At 41.2% G+C, this 12027-nt stretch overlaps 1 protein-coding gene across 2 annotated transcripts in view; it reads right to left on the bottom strand.

Annotated features, from left to right (window-relative positions):
- Positions 1 to 5424: 5424 nt before the first annotated feature.
- Positions 5425 to 12027, bottom strand: part of PIGG (phosphatidylinositol glycan anchor biosynthesis class G) — an 84355-nt gene continuing 77752 nt past the window's right edge. For both annotated transcript variants that reach the window (XM_036402986.2, XM_036402987.1), the window contains one exon: positions 5425 to 7076. In XM_036402986.2, coding sequence (XP_036258879.1) covers positions 6851 to 7076 — 226 coding nt within the window. In that variant the 3' untranslated portion in view covers positions 5425 to 6850. The remainder of the gene's footprint in view (positions 7077 to 12027) is intronic.

Genomic DNA, 12027 nt, shown 5'->3' with positions numbered 1-12027 from the left:
CACACTTACGGCAAAGCAGGAGGGAAGCCACTACTTATGTGCTGTGGCACACTGTTGAGCAACATTAAACAGGCAACATTAGAGAGTTTCTGCCTCACAGAGCAGAAAGGAGATGTTCACGCTCCCAGAAGCATGTCTTTGTCAGAGCTGTGGACAACAATTCTCCAGTCGTAACTGCACCTCCAGCTGTGAAAATCCTCTCTAACAGGCCTCTCTGTCTTTTCTCAGCAGCTGCCTTGTGTTCCAGTTGTGCAAGGGAAGGACCAGGGACCTTACTCCACTGACAAGGCCCCTCCAGCAGGGCTTTTGTGGAGGAACTAGGCTTTCAGTGCCACTGCCAAAAGTGCCTGACCACTGATGTGCAGGGTGAGTTCATGTGCAAGCAAAATCTAAGAAGCTGTTCACCCACTCCAGCCACTAACTGCTATGGGGGTTGACTCCAGCTATGTTACTCTTTTAAACATTTATCCAAAACAAAAAGCCACCCACAGTACAAACCAAAAACTTGTGCCAAACCAGCAAGCCAGACACTACATGGCTCTCCAGAACTGTCCCTGTGACCACAGACTCAGCTTCCCCAGGGGACCACCCCATACTAACAGCCTCTGCAGGCCAGCAAAAGTCTAACACCAAGAAGGGCTATTTTGGGAACTCCTTCAGCCTCCAAAGACATCAGCTTTTCAGGGCTTTTTTTCTATTAAGAAAAGTTGAGCTCAAGTCTTCCTATCTACAGAGATAGAATCAGCTCTCAGGGTAACAGGTGCAGGGTCTTCTGAGTGTTTGGGACCTCATGTCTTCTGCTGGTGACTAACACACCAACATGCAGTACTGGGTGCATATTTGCTGTGTCCCATTTGAATGGGACTGTGTCAGATTCTGCATCACAGGTAGTCTTTGCAGCAGACATCAGCAAATGCAACACACTGCAGTGGAAATGTCAGAGGTCCAAAAAAGGCATAGGTGGTTAAAGTTTTGCCATGTATAGCTCATGTTGAGACTAAGTACCATGCTTAAAACCCATCTCTAGTGGCTGGCATCCTTAGTTCTTCAAATGACAATGATGTTATGCAAAAACAGTGGTGCTTTAAGCAACAGATTGAACTTTTCACTGAGTTACACCTTAACCACTGTATCACACGGAAAATGCATCCTCAGTACCCTGCAGGTGGGGAGGACAACAGTGTTATACTGAGTGGGAGAGACAGCTGAAGGAACAGGGCTATTGCTCATGGCAACCCAAGCTTTTCATCAAATGTTGAGGGACAGGTAACAAGTCCTTCGGGATGACCCTCTGTCCCCCATCAGGAAAACAAATGGAATTAATGTCCACAGGCCTATTTCTCAATCTATAAACAGAAAGTTAGTCACCTATGTGTGTCCTACCAAACATACTCAACACGGACCTGCAGAAATCACAGTCAGGCCACAAGTGTCACTTCAGGCCTGATAGGCACGTTGAACATTTTGGGGAACCATCTGAATCAGAGACAATACAGAATGGGGCACCTTTTGTAATCAAGTCTGAAAATACTCAAGCTACAGAGGCACTGAAGGACAGGTGACATTACAACTAGGGTGTAAATGCATGGCTACAGAAACTAATAACAATTTTCAACTGTGAGGTTTATCTATTTTTTTAATGACACAGACATTTTCTTTATTGCTGTTTTTTTTAATTATGAAATCAATTACAAAGTTTTTGACTTCAGGAAGTAACCTGTGAAAGGGTCAGTAAGAAATTGCAGAGACGGCTTCAAGCACAATGAAAACACTGAATCCTTGCTGAATGTTGGCTGGAAGAGAACTTCAGAGCACACACAGTACAACTTCCAACACACAGAGGGGGTAACTAAATGAGGTTGCTCCATTGCTGGAAGATCTCCCAGGGTGGAGACCAGGGGCTCATCCCCACAGTAAACACACAGGTAAGAAAAGAATCCCCTGAACTCCTGGAAATGTCCTGTACTCCAACTTGTGCCTGTTGTCTTTGAGGCTCTCCCTCTCCTCTTCTGAGAAAAATTCACCTCTGTGCCTTCCCTCCTTGGAGCTGATGGCAGCAAAAAGGTCTCTGATGCATCCTCATGCCCAGGCTGAAACAAGGCACAAATCACTGTGAAGTTAGGTGATAACAGACTGTTCATGATTGCACAAAGGTCAGATGGGCAAGGACTTGCTGAGGATCTCAGCTAACCTAATTGCTCAATCAACAATTTATACTAATTTATTTAGATGACAATATAATCACTCACTAAGCAACCCAACAATTATCCCTGGTGTGAAGCACACCAGGATTAGTAAAAAAAAGAAACGTCTCCTCCTGAAGACCTTGCAGACTCAAGGAATTTATTGCCTGGAGGAGCACAGGACTCATGGGATCCACAAGGAAAAGCACTTCAGGATTCAGTTAAATTTATGATGTGTGTTTAAGCGGATTGATGAAACATGCAAGTCATTACATAATACTTAGGGAAGAGACAAAAGGACAAAAAAAGGAAATACCAAGATGGCTCAGAAAGGAATAAACATGGAAAAGCAGAGGAAAATGTAGAGAAAAAGTGCTGACTCTGTATAAACAGGCCTCTAGTGTGTGTATTTCTGTTTGTGTCCTTCACTTCATCACTGCTGAGTGTTCCCTCCTCTCATTAAATCCTACTTCTTTTGAGTGCATCCTCTACTCTTGATAGATGTTTATAACAGCAGTGAACTTCAAGCTGGTCTCACTCGCAAGAGAAAAGGTCTGGATACCAGCAACAGAAGCTGGAAACCTCTGGGGTTCCCTTGTCTGACTGACAGCAGCAAGGCAGGCCACTGGGATCTAGGCCAGGTACTAGATAAACTGTCCATGCAGACATGCGTGTGCGCTTGCTCCTTGAACAGTGATGAGCTGGGGAACAGGATCAGGCTGTCAGGGCTGCTCAGCAGCCCGTGGGCACCATCCTGCACCATCACCAGCCAGGGACACGTGCCCAGGCTGTACTGCAGGCTGTCAGCAGTGTGCCACGCTCCCTCCAAAGGGTGGTCCTCCCTTTAGCATATACACCAGTCCACCTACCTGGTACCATTTCCAGATTTGCTCTGGTCTCTCCCCTCATCCAGCTTAAGAATGATCCTAAAGTGCCTTGCCCTAGTATCACATCACTTCTCTGACAAACAAGGCCGAGATGGGGTGACTCAGACCATTGAGCCCAGAGATCCAGTCCGTCCTTCAAGCTGCTCATCTATTAGCTCAACATGTGTCTGCCAAGTTCACCCTGCTAAAGGCCTTGCTCAAGTTGCTTAACATCCACGCTCTTCCCTTCTCCACAGAGTCTGTCATCTCTTAAAAGAAGAAATCAAGTACCAATGGGCCAAACATATTGGGCAAACTCCCTCTCAGTCATTTTCCCTCCATCTAGCTCTTGGCAAAGAGTCTCCCTCTGTATTATCTGCCTGTGGACTGAAGAGAGGCTATTTCCCAGACTTTCCATACTACTGTTAGATGGTGCAATGCCAGCCTCACAAACAGCACCTGATCACAGTCTTTCACAGTCAGGAGAGTGGGATGCGTATAATGACATCAGCCAGCTCCTTCTCCTGCCCCACTGCCCAGTGGGATCACAGCTCCCTTCCCCTCCTTCTGGTGGTGAAGCACTCAGGAAAACCCTGGTTTTTCAGAGGAAGCCCTTCATGGTAACTCGCAACTGTGGCCCCTCCGCTGCAACTGTGCAATTGTGGAGCTAAATCTTGGATCTTTAGTTTGCAAATGCCTGATGTGAGAGATTCCAGAAACTGCCCTGACCCTTACAGAGAGAACCACAGAGGAACAGTGGCCTAACACACGTGCCCTGCCTGCTGGAAAGGCTGGGGCTCACTCTGTGGATTTTGTGCTGGCTTATATAGAAGCAGGGAAAATAGAGGCTTCTTTTCCTAGAGAGCAGAAATACATATATGTAGTACCTGAAATACATATAGATTTATTATTTTTTCTTAAACCTGAATTCATTTACAAGAATGAAGCTCAAGCTTCACCACTGCGAATCCATGGGACCAGACCAGACATCAGCTAGGAGCTTTGAGTTGTGCTGGCTGGTGGTGACCTAGTGAAATCTAGCAGAGCAGACAGTAGCCCACAGTAACTGGCTGCACTGTCTGTAAAGGTGCTGAGCAGAAATATTTAACATGGCAAAGCTTTATCCAAACAGAGAAAACATCCCTGCTCAGAAGGTATTTAAGGAGGAGTCTGTGCCTATGCACAGGGCACTACCAAGGAATTCCAGGCTGATCCCACACTGGAGCAGGGACTACAGGTGATTTGGACAGAAGAAACTGATATGTTCAGAATGGCAAAAAACATCCCCAGTAGCATTCCTGCTTTCCATGTCACTTGTCTCCTTGTCTGAGAGTTTAAAACACGCTGAACATGACAAGAAGTGAGGTGCAACAACTAACTAGTGAGATAAGAATTAAGAATTTGTATTCAGGCATTTGCTTTATGTTGATTAAAAATAAAATTATTGTAACATAATCCCTCAGTTAAAGCTTGGTTGCCTGCAGCAGAAACTAATTCATTCCTTCACTGCTGAAGATTTGCATTGCTAGAGCCCACAAGCTCATGAAGCATTGTTTCATTTGCCTACACCCAAAGGGAAGGGATGAAAAAGAATTGAAATGTCGATTCTGAGGCTGAAAGCACCATGTTTCTTTCATATATCATGCAAACTCATGAGTTGACTTGAGACAGAAATGCAGTCTCTTCTCCTTCCTCCCCCCTTTCCTGGTCTTGAAGACCTAAGTGACAGCCTTCCCAAGCCATTTAATACTGCAGCCAATCTGGACAGGGATGTTTTCTCTTTCAACTCCAGAGGAGAAGGGGGACACTGATCATTTAACTAAGTAATTTGAAAAAATGCAATCTTAATACACACACAATAGTTTAGATTCCACTATTTGATAAAAGAGATATACTAGAAGCAAAAAGAAAACCCGCAAAAAACAAACAAACAAACAACCAAAAAAACCAAAAAAACCCCAACCAACCAAAAAAACCCCAAAAAACTAAAAAAAAAACCCAAACAAACAAAAAAAACCAAACAAACAAACAACAAAAAAGCAACAACAACAAAAGAAAAAAACAAACCCAGAAGGAAGCAATAAAAGACCTTGTAAATGTCATCCCACATTGTTTTAGGATTCTGTACACCAGAAGCTCTGCTCTATGCCTTCCATCTCTTTATTAGCACCCTCTCCCTCTGATTTAAATGTCTTATAAACATAATCTTTATGAATTTTATGGAGGACTGCTTACAAATTAACGATGTAAGTAAACAGACAATATGTTGATAATGCCAACATGGCTGGTAGCCAGCAGGTAACCAAAAAAAAATTGAGAATTGCAAAAATGGTAGATGCACATTCACAAATACAAACTGATTTAAATAACCTTAATTGCCAGTAAAATGTGATTTATTAGAAGTATTTAATTTTCAATCTTCCAGCAGGTCACAGTAAAGGACATTAAGATGGAGAATTCTCTCCTTCAGGTAATGAGCAATATGCTGCCAGTATATTGAAAATTTTAGTTGTTTTATAGCTGAAAAAATATTTCCTTATGAATAATCAAGATGGCCTAGTATTAATGTATAAAAACTAAAGGCCTACATTTTGAGATCTGCATTATCTGTAACATGAGACAAAAAGTACATCAGTGATTTTAACTGTGCTGTCAGCTATATTGGTCTTGAAAGCTTTATTTTTCCATATTTGTAACAAAAGTTAAAGGGTCTGCTTCTCTTCTGATAAACCTCAAATATATTTAGACTAACTCGATGGACAAAACATGGACAAAACTAAGAAGTAAAAAAGACCCCACATGAATACTGATAGTCAGTATAGTCGTTAACATGTATCTTCTTTACAGAACCAAGGAAAACAACATTGTTAGAAATTAATTACAGCACATTCAAGTGAGATGGCTAGACAGGTCACTAGGGGGGTGGTGATGCAAACTGCAAACACACCTTTTACACATTTTATTCTGCTGCTAACTTAATCAATTAAACTGTTTTCCTGTTCACTGCTCAAAACTCTCTACCAATGTGTGGAAAACATGATCAAATGTTCAGCATAGCAGCACCAACCTGATTTATCATTTAAGAAGATAAGAAGATAACATTGATAAGAAGAAACAACATTTTAGCTGTGAATAGACTCCATAAAAGATTCATTACTTTGTTAGACCATAAGTGTTTCTTATTCGGTGTCTGAAATGCAGATCGAAATCCATTACAAACAATGATGGCACTCATCCTACAAAGCAAAAGGCTGCTTTTAAACAGAAATGCTTGCTGCCTATGCAAAACAAAATCTCTTACCTGGGATGTTTGTACAATAAAAATTTCAATGCATCCACTAGAAAGAAAACAAACACAAAAATCCCCTGAAGCTAATGGATTCAGGATCTTGTGAACAGCACCTAGAAATCCTGCACATTTTTAGGATTCTGTAGTCTAAGACAGTAAAAAAATTATATGCACACAGGATTTCTTCTGTGCCTACGAGGCACTGGTCTGTATTTATATCAAGATGTATATTTTCAAATTCAAAACATGTAATATCACCATTCTGTTATTTGGGAAGCGCTATAATGACAGCTATAGAACAAAAGGTATCCTTGAAAAGACAGTTTATTTCAATTCAACATTTCTAAAGCAAGCTCAGTTTTAACACAAGCTGATCTTGAGTAAAATAAACAACTCTTTTAACAATTTACTCTTCAAAATCTCCACAACAATTTAAAGTCAGTATTTTCCTTCTTCCAATTCAGTGGCACAGTGGATACTGCAATGCAGAACCACACACCACACATCCATTTTCAGTCTTGCACTTTGTAGGAGTGGTTCTGATCCATTGCTGTGAAGAACAGGCAGACAGTAGCTGTGATGAACACATGTACTCCCTCGTAGAGGAGCTTTGGTGAGAAGACGCTCCATATGAACAGGTGGTAGCGTAGACCTGTCACCAAAACAACGTAGATGGCAACTGGGATGGAACGCATCAGAGCGTAGCAGAAACAGCCGTGACCCACTGCTGCAGAGTTCCTGGGAACAAAAACAGAGGAGGTCATTCTCAGGAAAACTCAGAAAAGACACCTGAGTTCCTCCCCTCTTCAGCATTACTTCACAGCACAAGGAGTATTCAGAGACCTCCACTTTGTTTTAGAAAGCTGATTGTTAATGCAATGATGAACCAATAAAATTTGTTCTTGTCACCTCTATATATCCTATAATATGTATGTAGGTGTAAGCATAGATTACAATAAAGGTGCCCAGTAATTCACTTCAACCTTAGATTGTTCTGTACTTTAATGTATTTTGTTCTCATTGTCAAAGTTTCCATTAAGCAGTTTCAAGACCGATTTGTCTCCTGTTGACCTTGCAGTGCCATTCCACCAAACCTGAATGGTAGGAAGAAGAGAGGACGACAGTACTTCTCACAAAGCTTCTAACCTGTTCAACAGACAATCAGATGGAGCATGCAGCCCCCTTGTAAAGGGCATTAAACTTGTCAGAGTGCACCACTGCCCATATAGCCAGCAACACTGTACAAAACAACATAAAAACCGTGCTATTGGAAAGCTTCACAAAGCTAACTAACATAACTATTGGAATATGATCCCAATATTACTGGATGAAACGTGCCTGGGCTCATCTGGCTCTTGCTGCTTGACAAGAGGCAGCAACTGAGGTGGTTTTACCTCAGAGACACCTTTGGCTGGCTGGATGCTGCGGATGGCACTTGGGACAAGTCCAGGCAAGCAGGAACTCAGTTTTACCTCTGGTGGAAAGGCTTTAGGCGAGGTGAAGGAAAAAGGAGTTGGGTCCTGCTGGAGGGTTTGATCCTGAGCTTTATGCCTAGGTCACAGACCTCTGAATCTTGCAACAGCTCCAACAGAACTCCTAACTGCATGGTCCCCGCGTCTTTTAAGCCCGGGGAGAGGGGGAGGGAAGGGATAGATGTGCCACCAACCAGGTAGGAGGGGGGAAGTCTCAGGAGACAAGTGACACCTGGATAGCCCAATGACCCCAGGGCTGAGAAGCCTCTTTTGAACTTTTGCCAATTAGACAATGGCCTTGCTGGAATGTTAAGATTGATGGACAGCACTTAGCAAGGGGGCAAGGGGAAGGGGAAGGGAGAGGCTGTTGTTGGCACACCTGAGGGAGGAAGTGGGATAGCTGAAACAGGATATTGCATCACACTGCACCACATAACATTCTCCAAATACCATATTCTAAATCTCACAAGAGTGATACATTGCATTCCTGTCACAGGTGCTTAGCTCAGCTGGGTCCACTACATCCCAAGAAATGTCTGCCCCATGTAACTTACATGGACCATATTTGCCACATCAATGTATTTTGGTGGATGACAAAAGTCAGATGAAAATGGAAGTGAAAAGGTTTTCTGCACTTTGATTGTCCTCCCTCTCCTGAGGCACCAACTCAAAGCAATGCTGGGTTGGCCCCTGTCCAATTTCCCCAAAATACATCTGCTGAAATTAATTCACACTAAATTCAGAAGTTTACCCCTTCAGAAAAAAGGAAGGAAAAAACTATTTCACTGGAATAATAAGCAAACATTTTCCTCTCCCCATCAAAATATTTTACATAAGCAGTTCCCAGAAGAACACACTGGCAAAGAGTGGAAATGTTTTACAGCGAAATCCTGATCTGAGGATCTGTTCTGCTCCTCCCAGTTTTTAATTCTAATCTTGTTCCAAGTAATAAAAATTTAACATGGCTAGCACTTCTGCAAGATGTTAATTAGTTACTTATGACTAAGTAAGCTACAGAACGGTATTTTACATAAACCATTAAACTTCTTGTTTTTAAAATAAAAATAACTTGGATACAGCCCTGTTTTCCAGTGAAGTCAAGATCTAAATTCCCAAGGCTTTCAGTAGAAGGAAGAACAGGTAATGAAAGCAAAGTTTTAAAATCAAGAACAGCAGGCATGAATGACTGAAAAGCATATATTCAGTTCACAGAAAACTATTTCCTTTGCTGCTTAGCCAAGAAAACGGAGCTTGGGAGTGAATTAGACTGCTCCTTGCTTCTGCATAACTATCTTAATCTTCAGTGAGCTTGTGTAAACAACCAACTTTATGTTTAATAACTGATTTTATTGACAAGGATTAAACAAAGTGCAGTTCACTCAGTCTTAGCTGTTTTGATGCTGATATGAGTTAAAACAGTATTTGTAGTAAAACAGTATTTGTAATAGTCAGATGACCACTGAATAAACAGAGGAAATGGCTTTTCAGTCAGACAAACAGGCATTTTTTAAAAAAATTTCTAGAGTTAAAAAATGCACTTGATAGATCATATAGATGAATCTCCAGGTCAATGATCCAATTCTTTCTGTATTCCGATATCATAAAAACAGCTGTTTTCTACTTACAGGATACTTCTACTTACAAAAGCTCTCAGCACTCACTTCACCTCTCAAGATAACACAGACACATATCTTTAGAGGGAAAACTTGGACAGTTTTGCTGTATGATGCAGTGGTGCAATTTAGAGAAGGCAGCAAAAGCACACTGTATCCACAAAGTTAAACTGTTAGTGGGATTCCACAGCAGAATAATTAGGTTTATCTCAGAGCTGGTGAAAGTGTTCACACATGCATCGTTGCAGACAGAGCACTGGAGTGACTGAGCAGAAGCAGTGAGACCTACCTGGCCTGATCCTAAGGCAACAACTTAGCACATCATCATTCTTTTCTCTTACTTTGGCCAGGGACAAAATTTGCACAGCGAGTAGTAATGCCCTTTGTGTGCTCCTTCTTCTCATTCTACAGACACAGTGCACACAGCATCTCCAGGCCACAAGGAAGGCAGCATCCAGGGATTAGGCAGCTACTGATAACATGACCATGACAATCCAGCTAGTTCCACCAGTTTCTGAGTTACTCCAAACTAATTCACCAGAAGAACAGAGAAAGCTGTCTGTGGGATGCCACTCATGTATCCTCATGTTTATGATCTGGACCAGCCAGTAATGAATAACCTTGCAAATTCTCAGTGCTATTCCAATTAAAATAATGGAAGACTACAGGACACATCTAAAGTACCAAACTGTAACTAATCCACACTGAATCATTCTTCAGCAATTAATACCTTTCATTATTTAAAGGAGAAGAGCACAGACAGGTATAAACTACCTCCATGTTCTGACAAAAACAGCCCACTATTAAGGCCTCTGCACAATGCAGGAGTAACAAAAAGGAATACTCAGCTTCTAATAATCATCTCATCTATAAAGTCAGCTTATGGGGATTGAAACAGAGATCCATGTGTTACAAATGGCAAAGCATATCCAAACTTCATGTGAGATCCTGGAAAAAGTAATGTTTTTGGAGAGTTCTGAAGCAAAGAACACTACAGATTAAAATCAATAAACATGCTGTAATTAGAATGCAAACATTAAGTAAGGTCTACAAAACATTGGCTTTCAGCAAAAACTGTCTCTTAATGGAAAATATTTAATGCATAGTAAAATATGCCCAAGAAACTGTTATATTAATAGGTTTACCACTTCTTTTGATATCCTAAACCCTAATAGTAGATGTTCCATCAACAAATTTTCACCTCTAAATCCATCTCTAAGGTGCCACTCAGTAATACAAGTCTTGCAAAATGAAAAAAACTACAATGCAAAAAAAAAAATCCACCCTGAAAAAACCCCCACAAAACAAAAAAAAAAAAAAAAAAACACTATTATCTTGTAAAAACATGTCTCCTATTTATACAGAATACTTGGCAGCTGGTGGCAACCTCCTGGTGGCACCAAGTTTTGTAGCTTAAAAATCAAGAAAAACATCTCCACAGACAGGCCTACAAATGCATCCACAAGGAATTTTAAAGTAATCTTTACAGTGTTTACAGTGTTCCAACCCTTTTTCCAACACACCATACCAAATAAACAGCATAGAAATATTCAAGCATATGAGGGAGGAATACCCTAGTATTGTCGCTCTTCTAGGGCTGGAAGAGGAGGGTTGCTCTGGAGGGTTTCACTATGAATGTGCTGAGTCCTTTCAATGCAAGTTACCCTCTAGCATTTCTGCCCTTCCACCTCCCCCTTTTCTAGTTGAACATCACTGCCTAAATTATCTCCTACTGGAGATCCTGAATTTGCCTATTTGAAGGCAATTACTGTACTGTTACTGTATTAACATCTTCTACAGCATTAAGTGGCACTTCTCTTTCTAGGCATTCTGCAGTTTCAAAGATCTCCCTGTTTAGTGCCCTCTGAAAAATACTCAGGATTTTGTTCATCTGCCCCAGACATACTAATGAAGGATTGCACTCAGAAACAAACTGTGTAGCATTCAAAATTTCTCCAACATCTTAGAGTATCTGCAATGTGTAAGAAATTTCTCTGATCTAAGCAAGTACCAAGCAGTTCAGCAACAAGAACAAATTTTCTGTATCTCTCTCACATGTCCCATTCCCACTTAGTATAATTCTACAACACTATTTTAGATTATAGAACACAATCCTGCATTTTCATGGAAAAACACCTTATATATTTATCAGTTCCAAGGGAACCAAGAGTCCTCTGGAAATTTACATGATTAATTCTGGTAGAAACTACCAATCAGAACCACAGTTTTAATGCTATGAAGTCACGATTTTGTCACAACACCCTATCAATGGATAGATGTCAAAAATGGTGCTTGCCAGCAAGATATAAGGGCTGTTAAGTGTATTCTGCTGCCATGGAAATTAGGAACTTGGGGATGACTGATTTTTCTCTGCCCTCTGCATTCTTGTCCCAGTAAGAAAGGCAGAGAAGGTACAACTACCTGAGCAAGGTCATGTCTGTGGCAGTAAGTTACAGGGGACTGTAGCACATGTGGATTGTAGTACAGGGTTCAGCAGGTTCTCACAAAGACTTAGCTGTAAAAAGCTATTAGGACTTAAAACTTCAATTCTCTTGATTTCAGCATCAAGAGTATGAAAAGTAGAATTGTATCAATGTTTTTTCT

The sequence above is a fragment of the Molothrus ater genome, chromosome Z (assembly GCF_012460135.2).
Source record: "Molothrus ater isolate BHLD 08-10-18 breed brown headed cowbird chromosome Z, BPBGC_Mater_1.1, whole genome shotgun sequence".
NCBI lineage: Eukaryota > Metazoa > Chordata > Aves > Passeriformes > Icteridae > Molothrus > Molothrus ater.
This window is presented reverse-complemented; position numbering and strand designations above follow the sequence as displayed.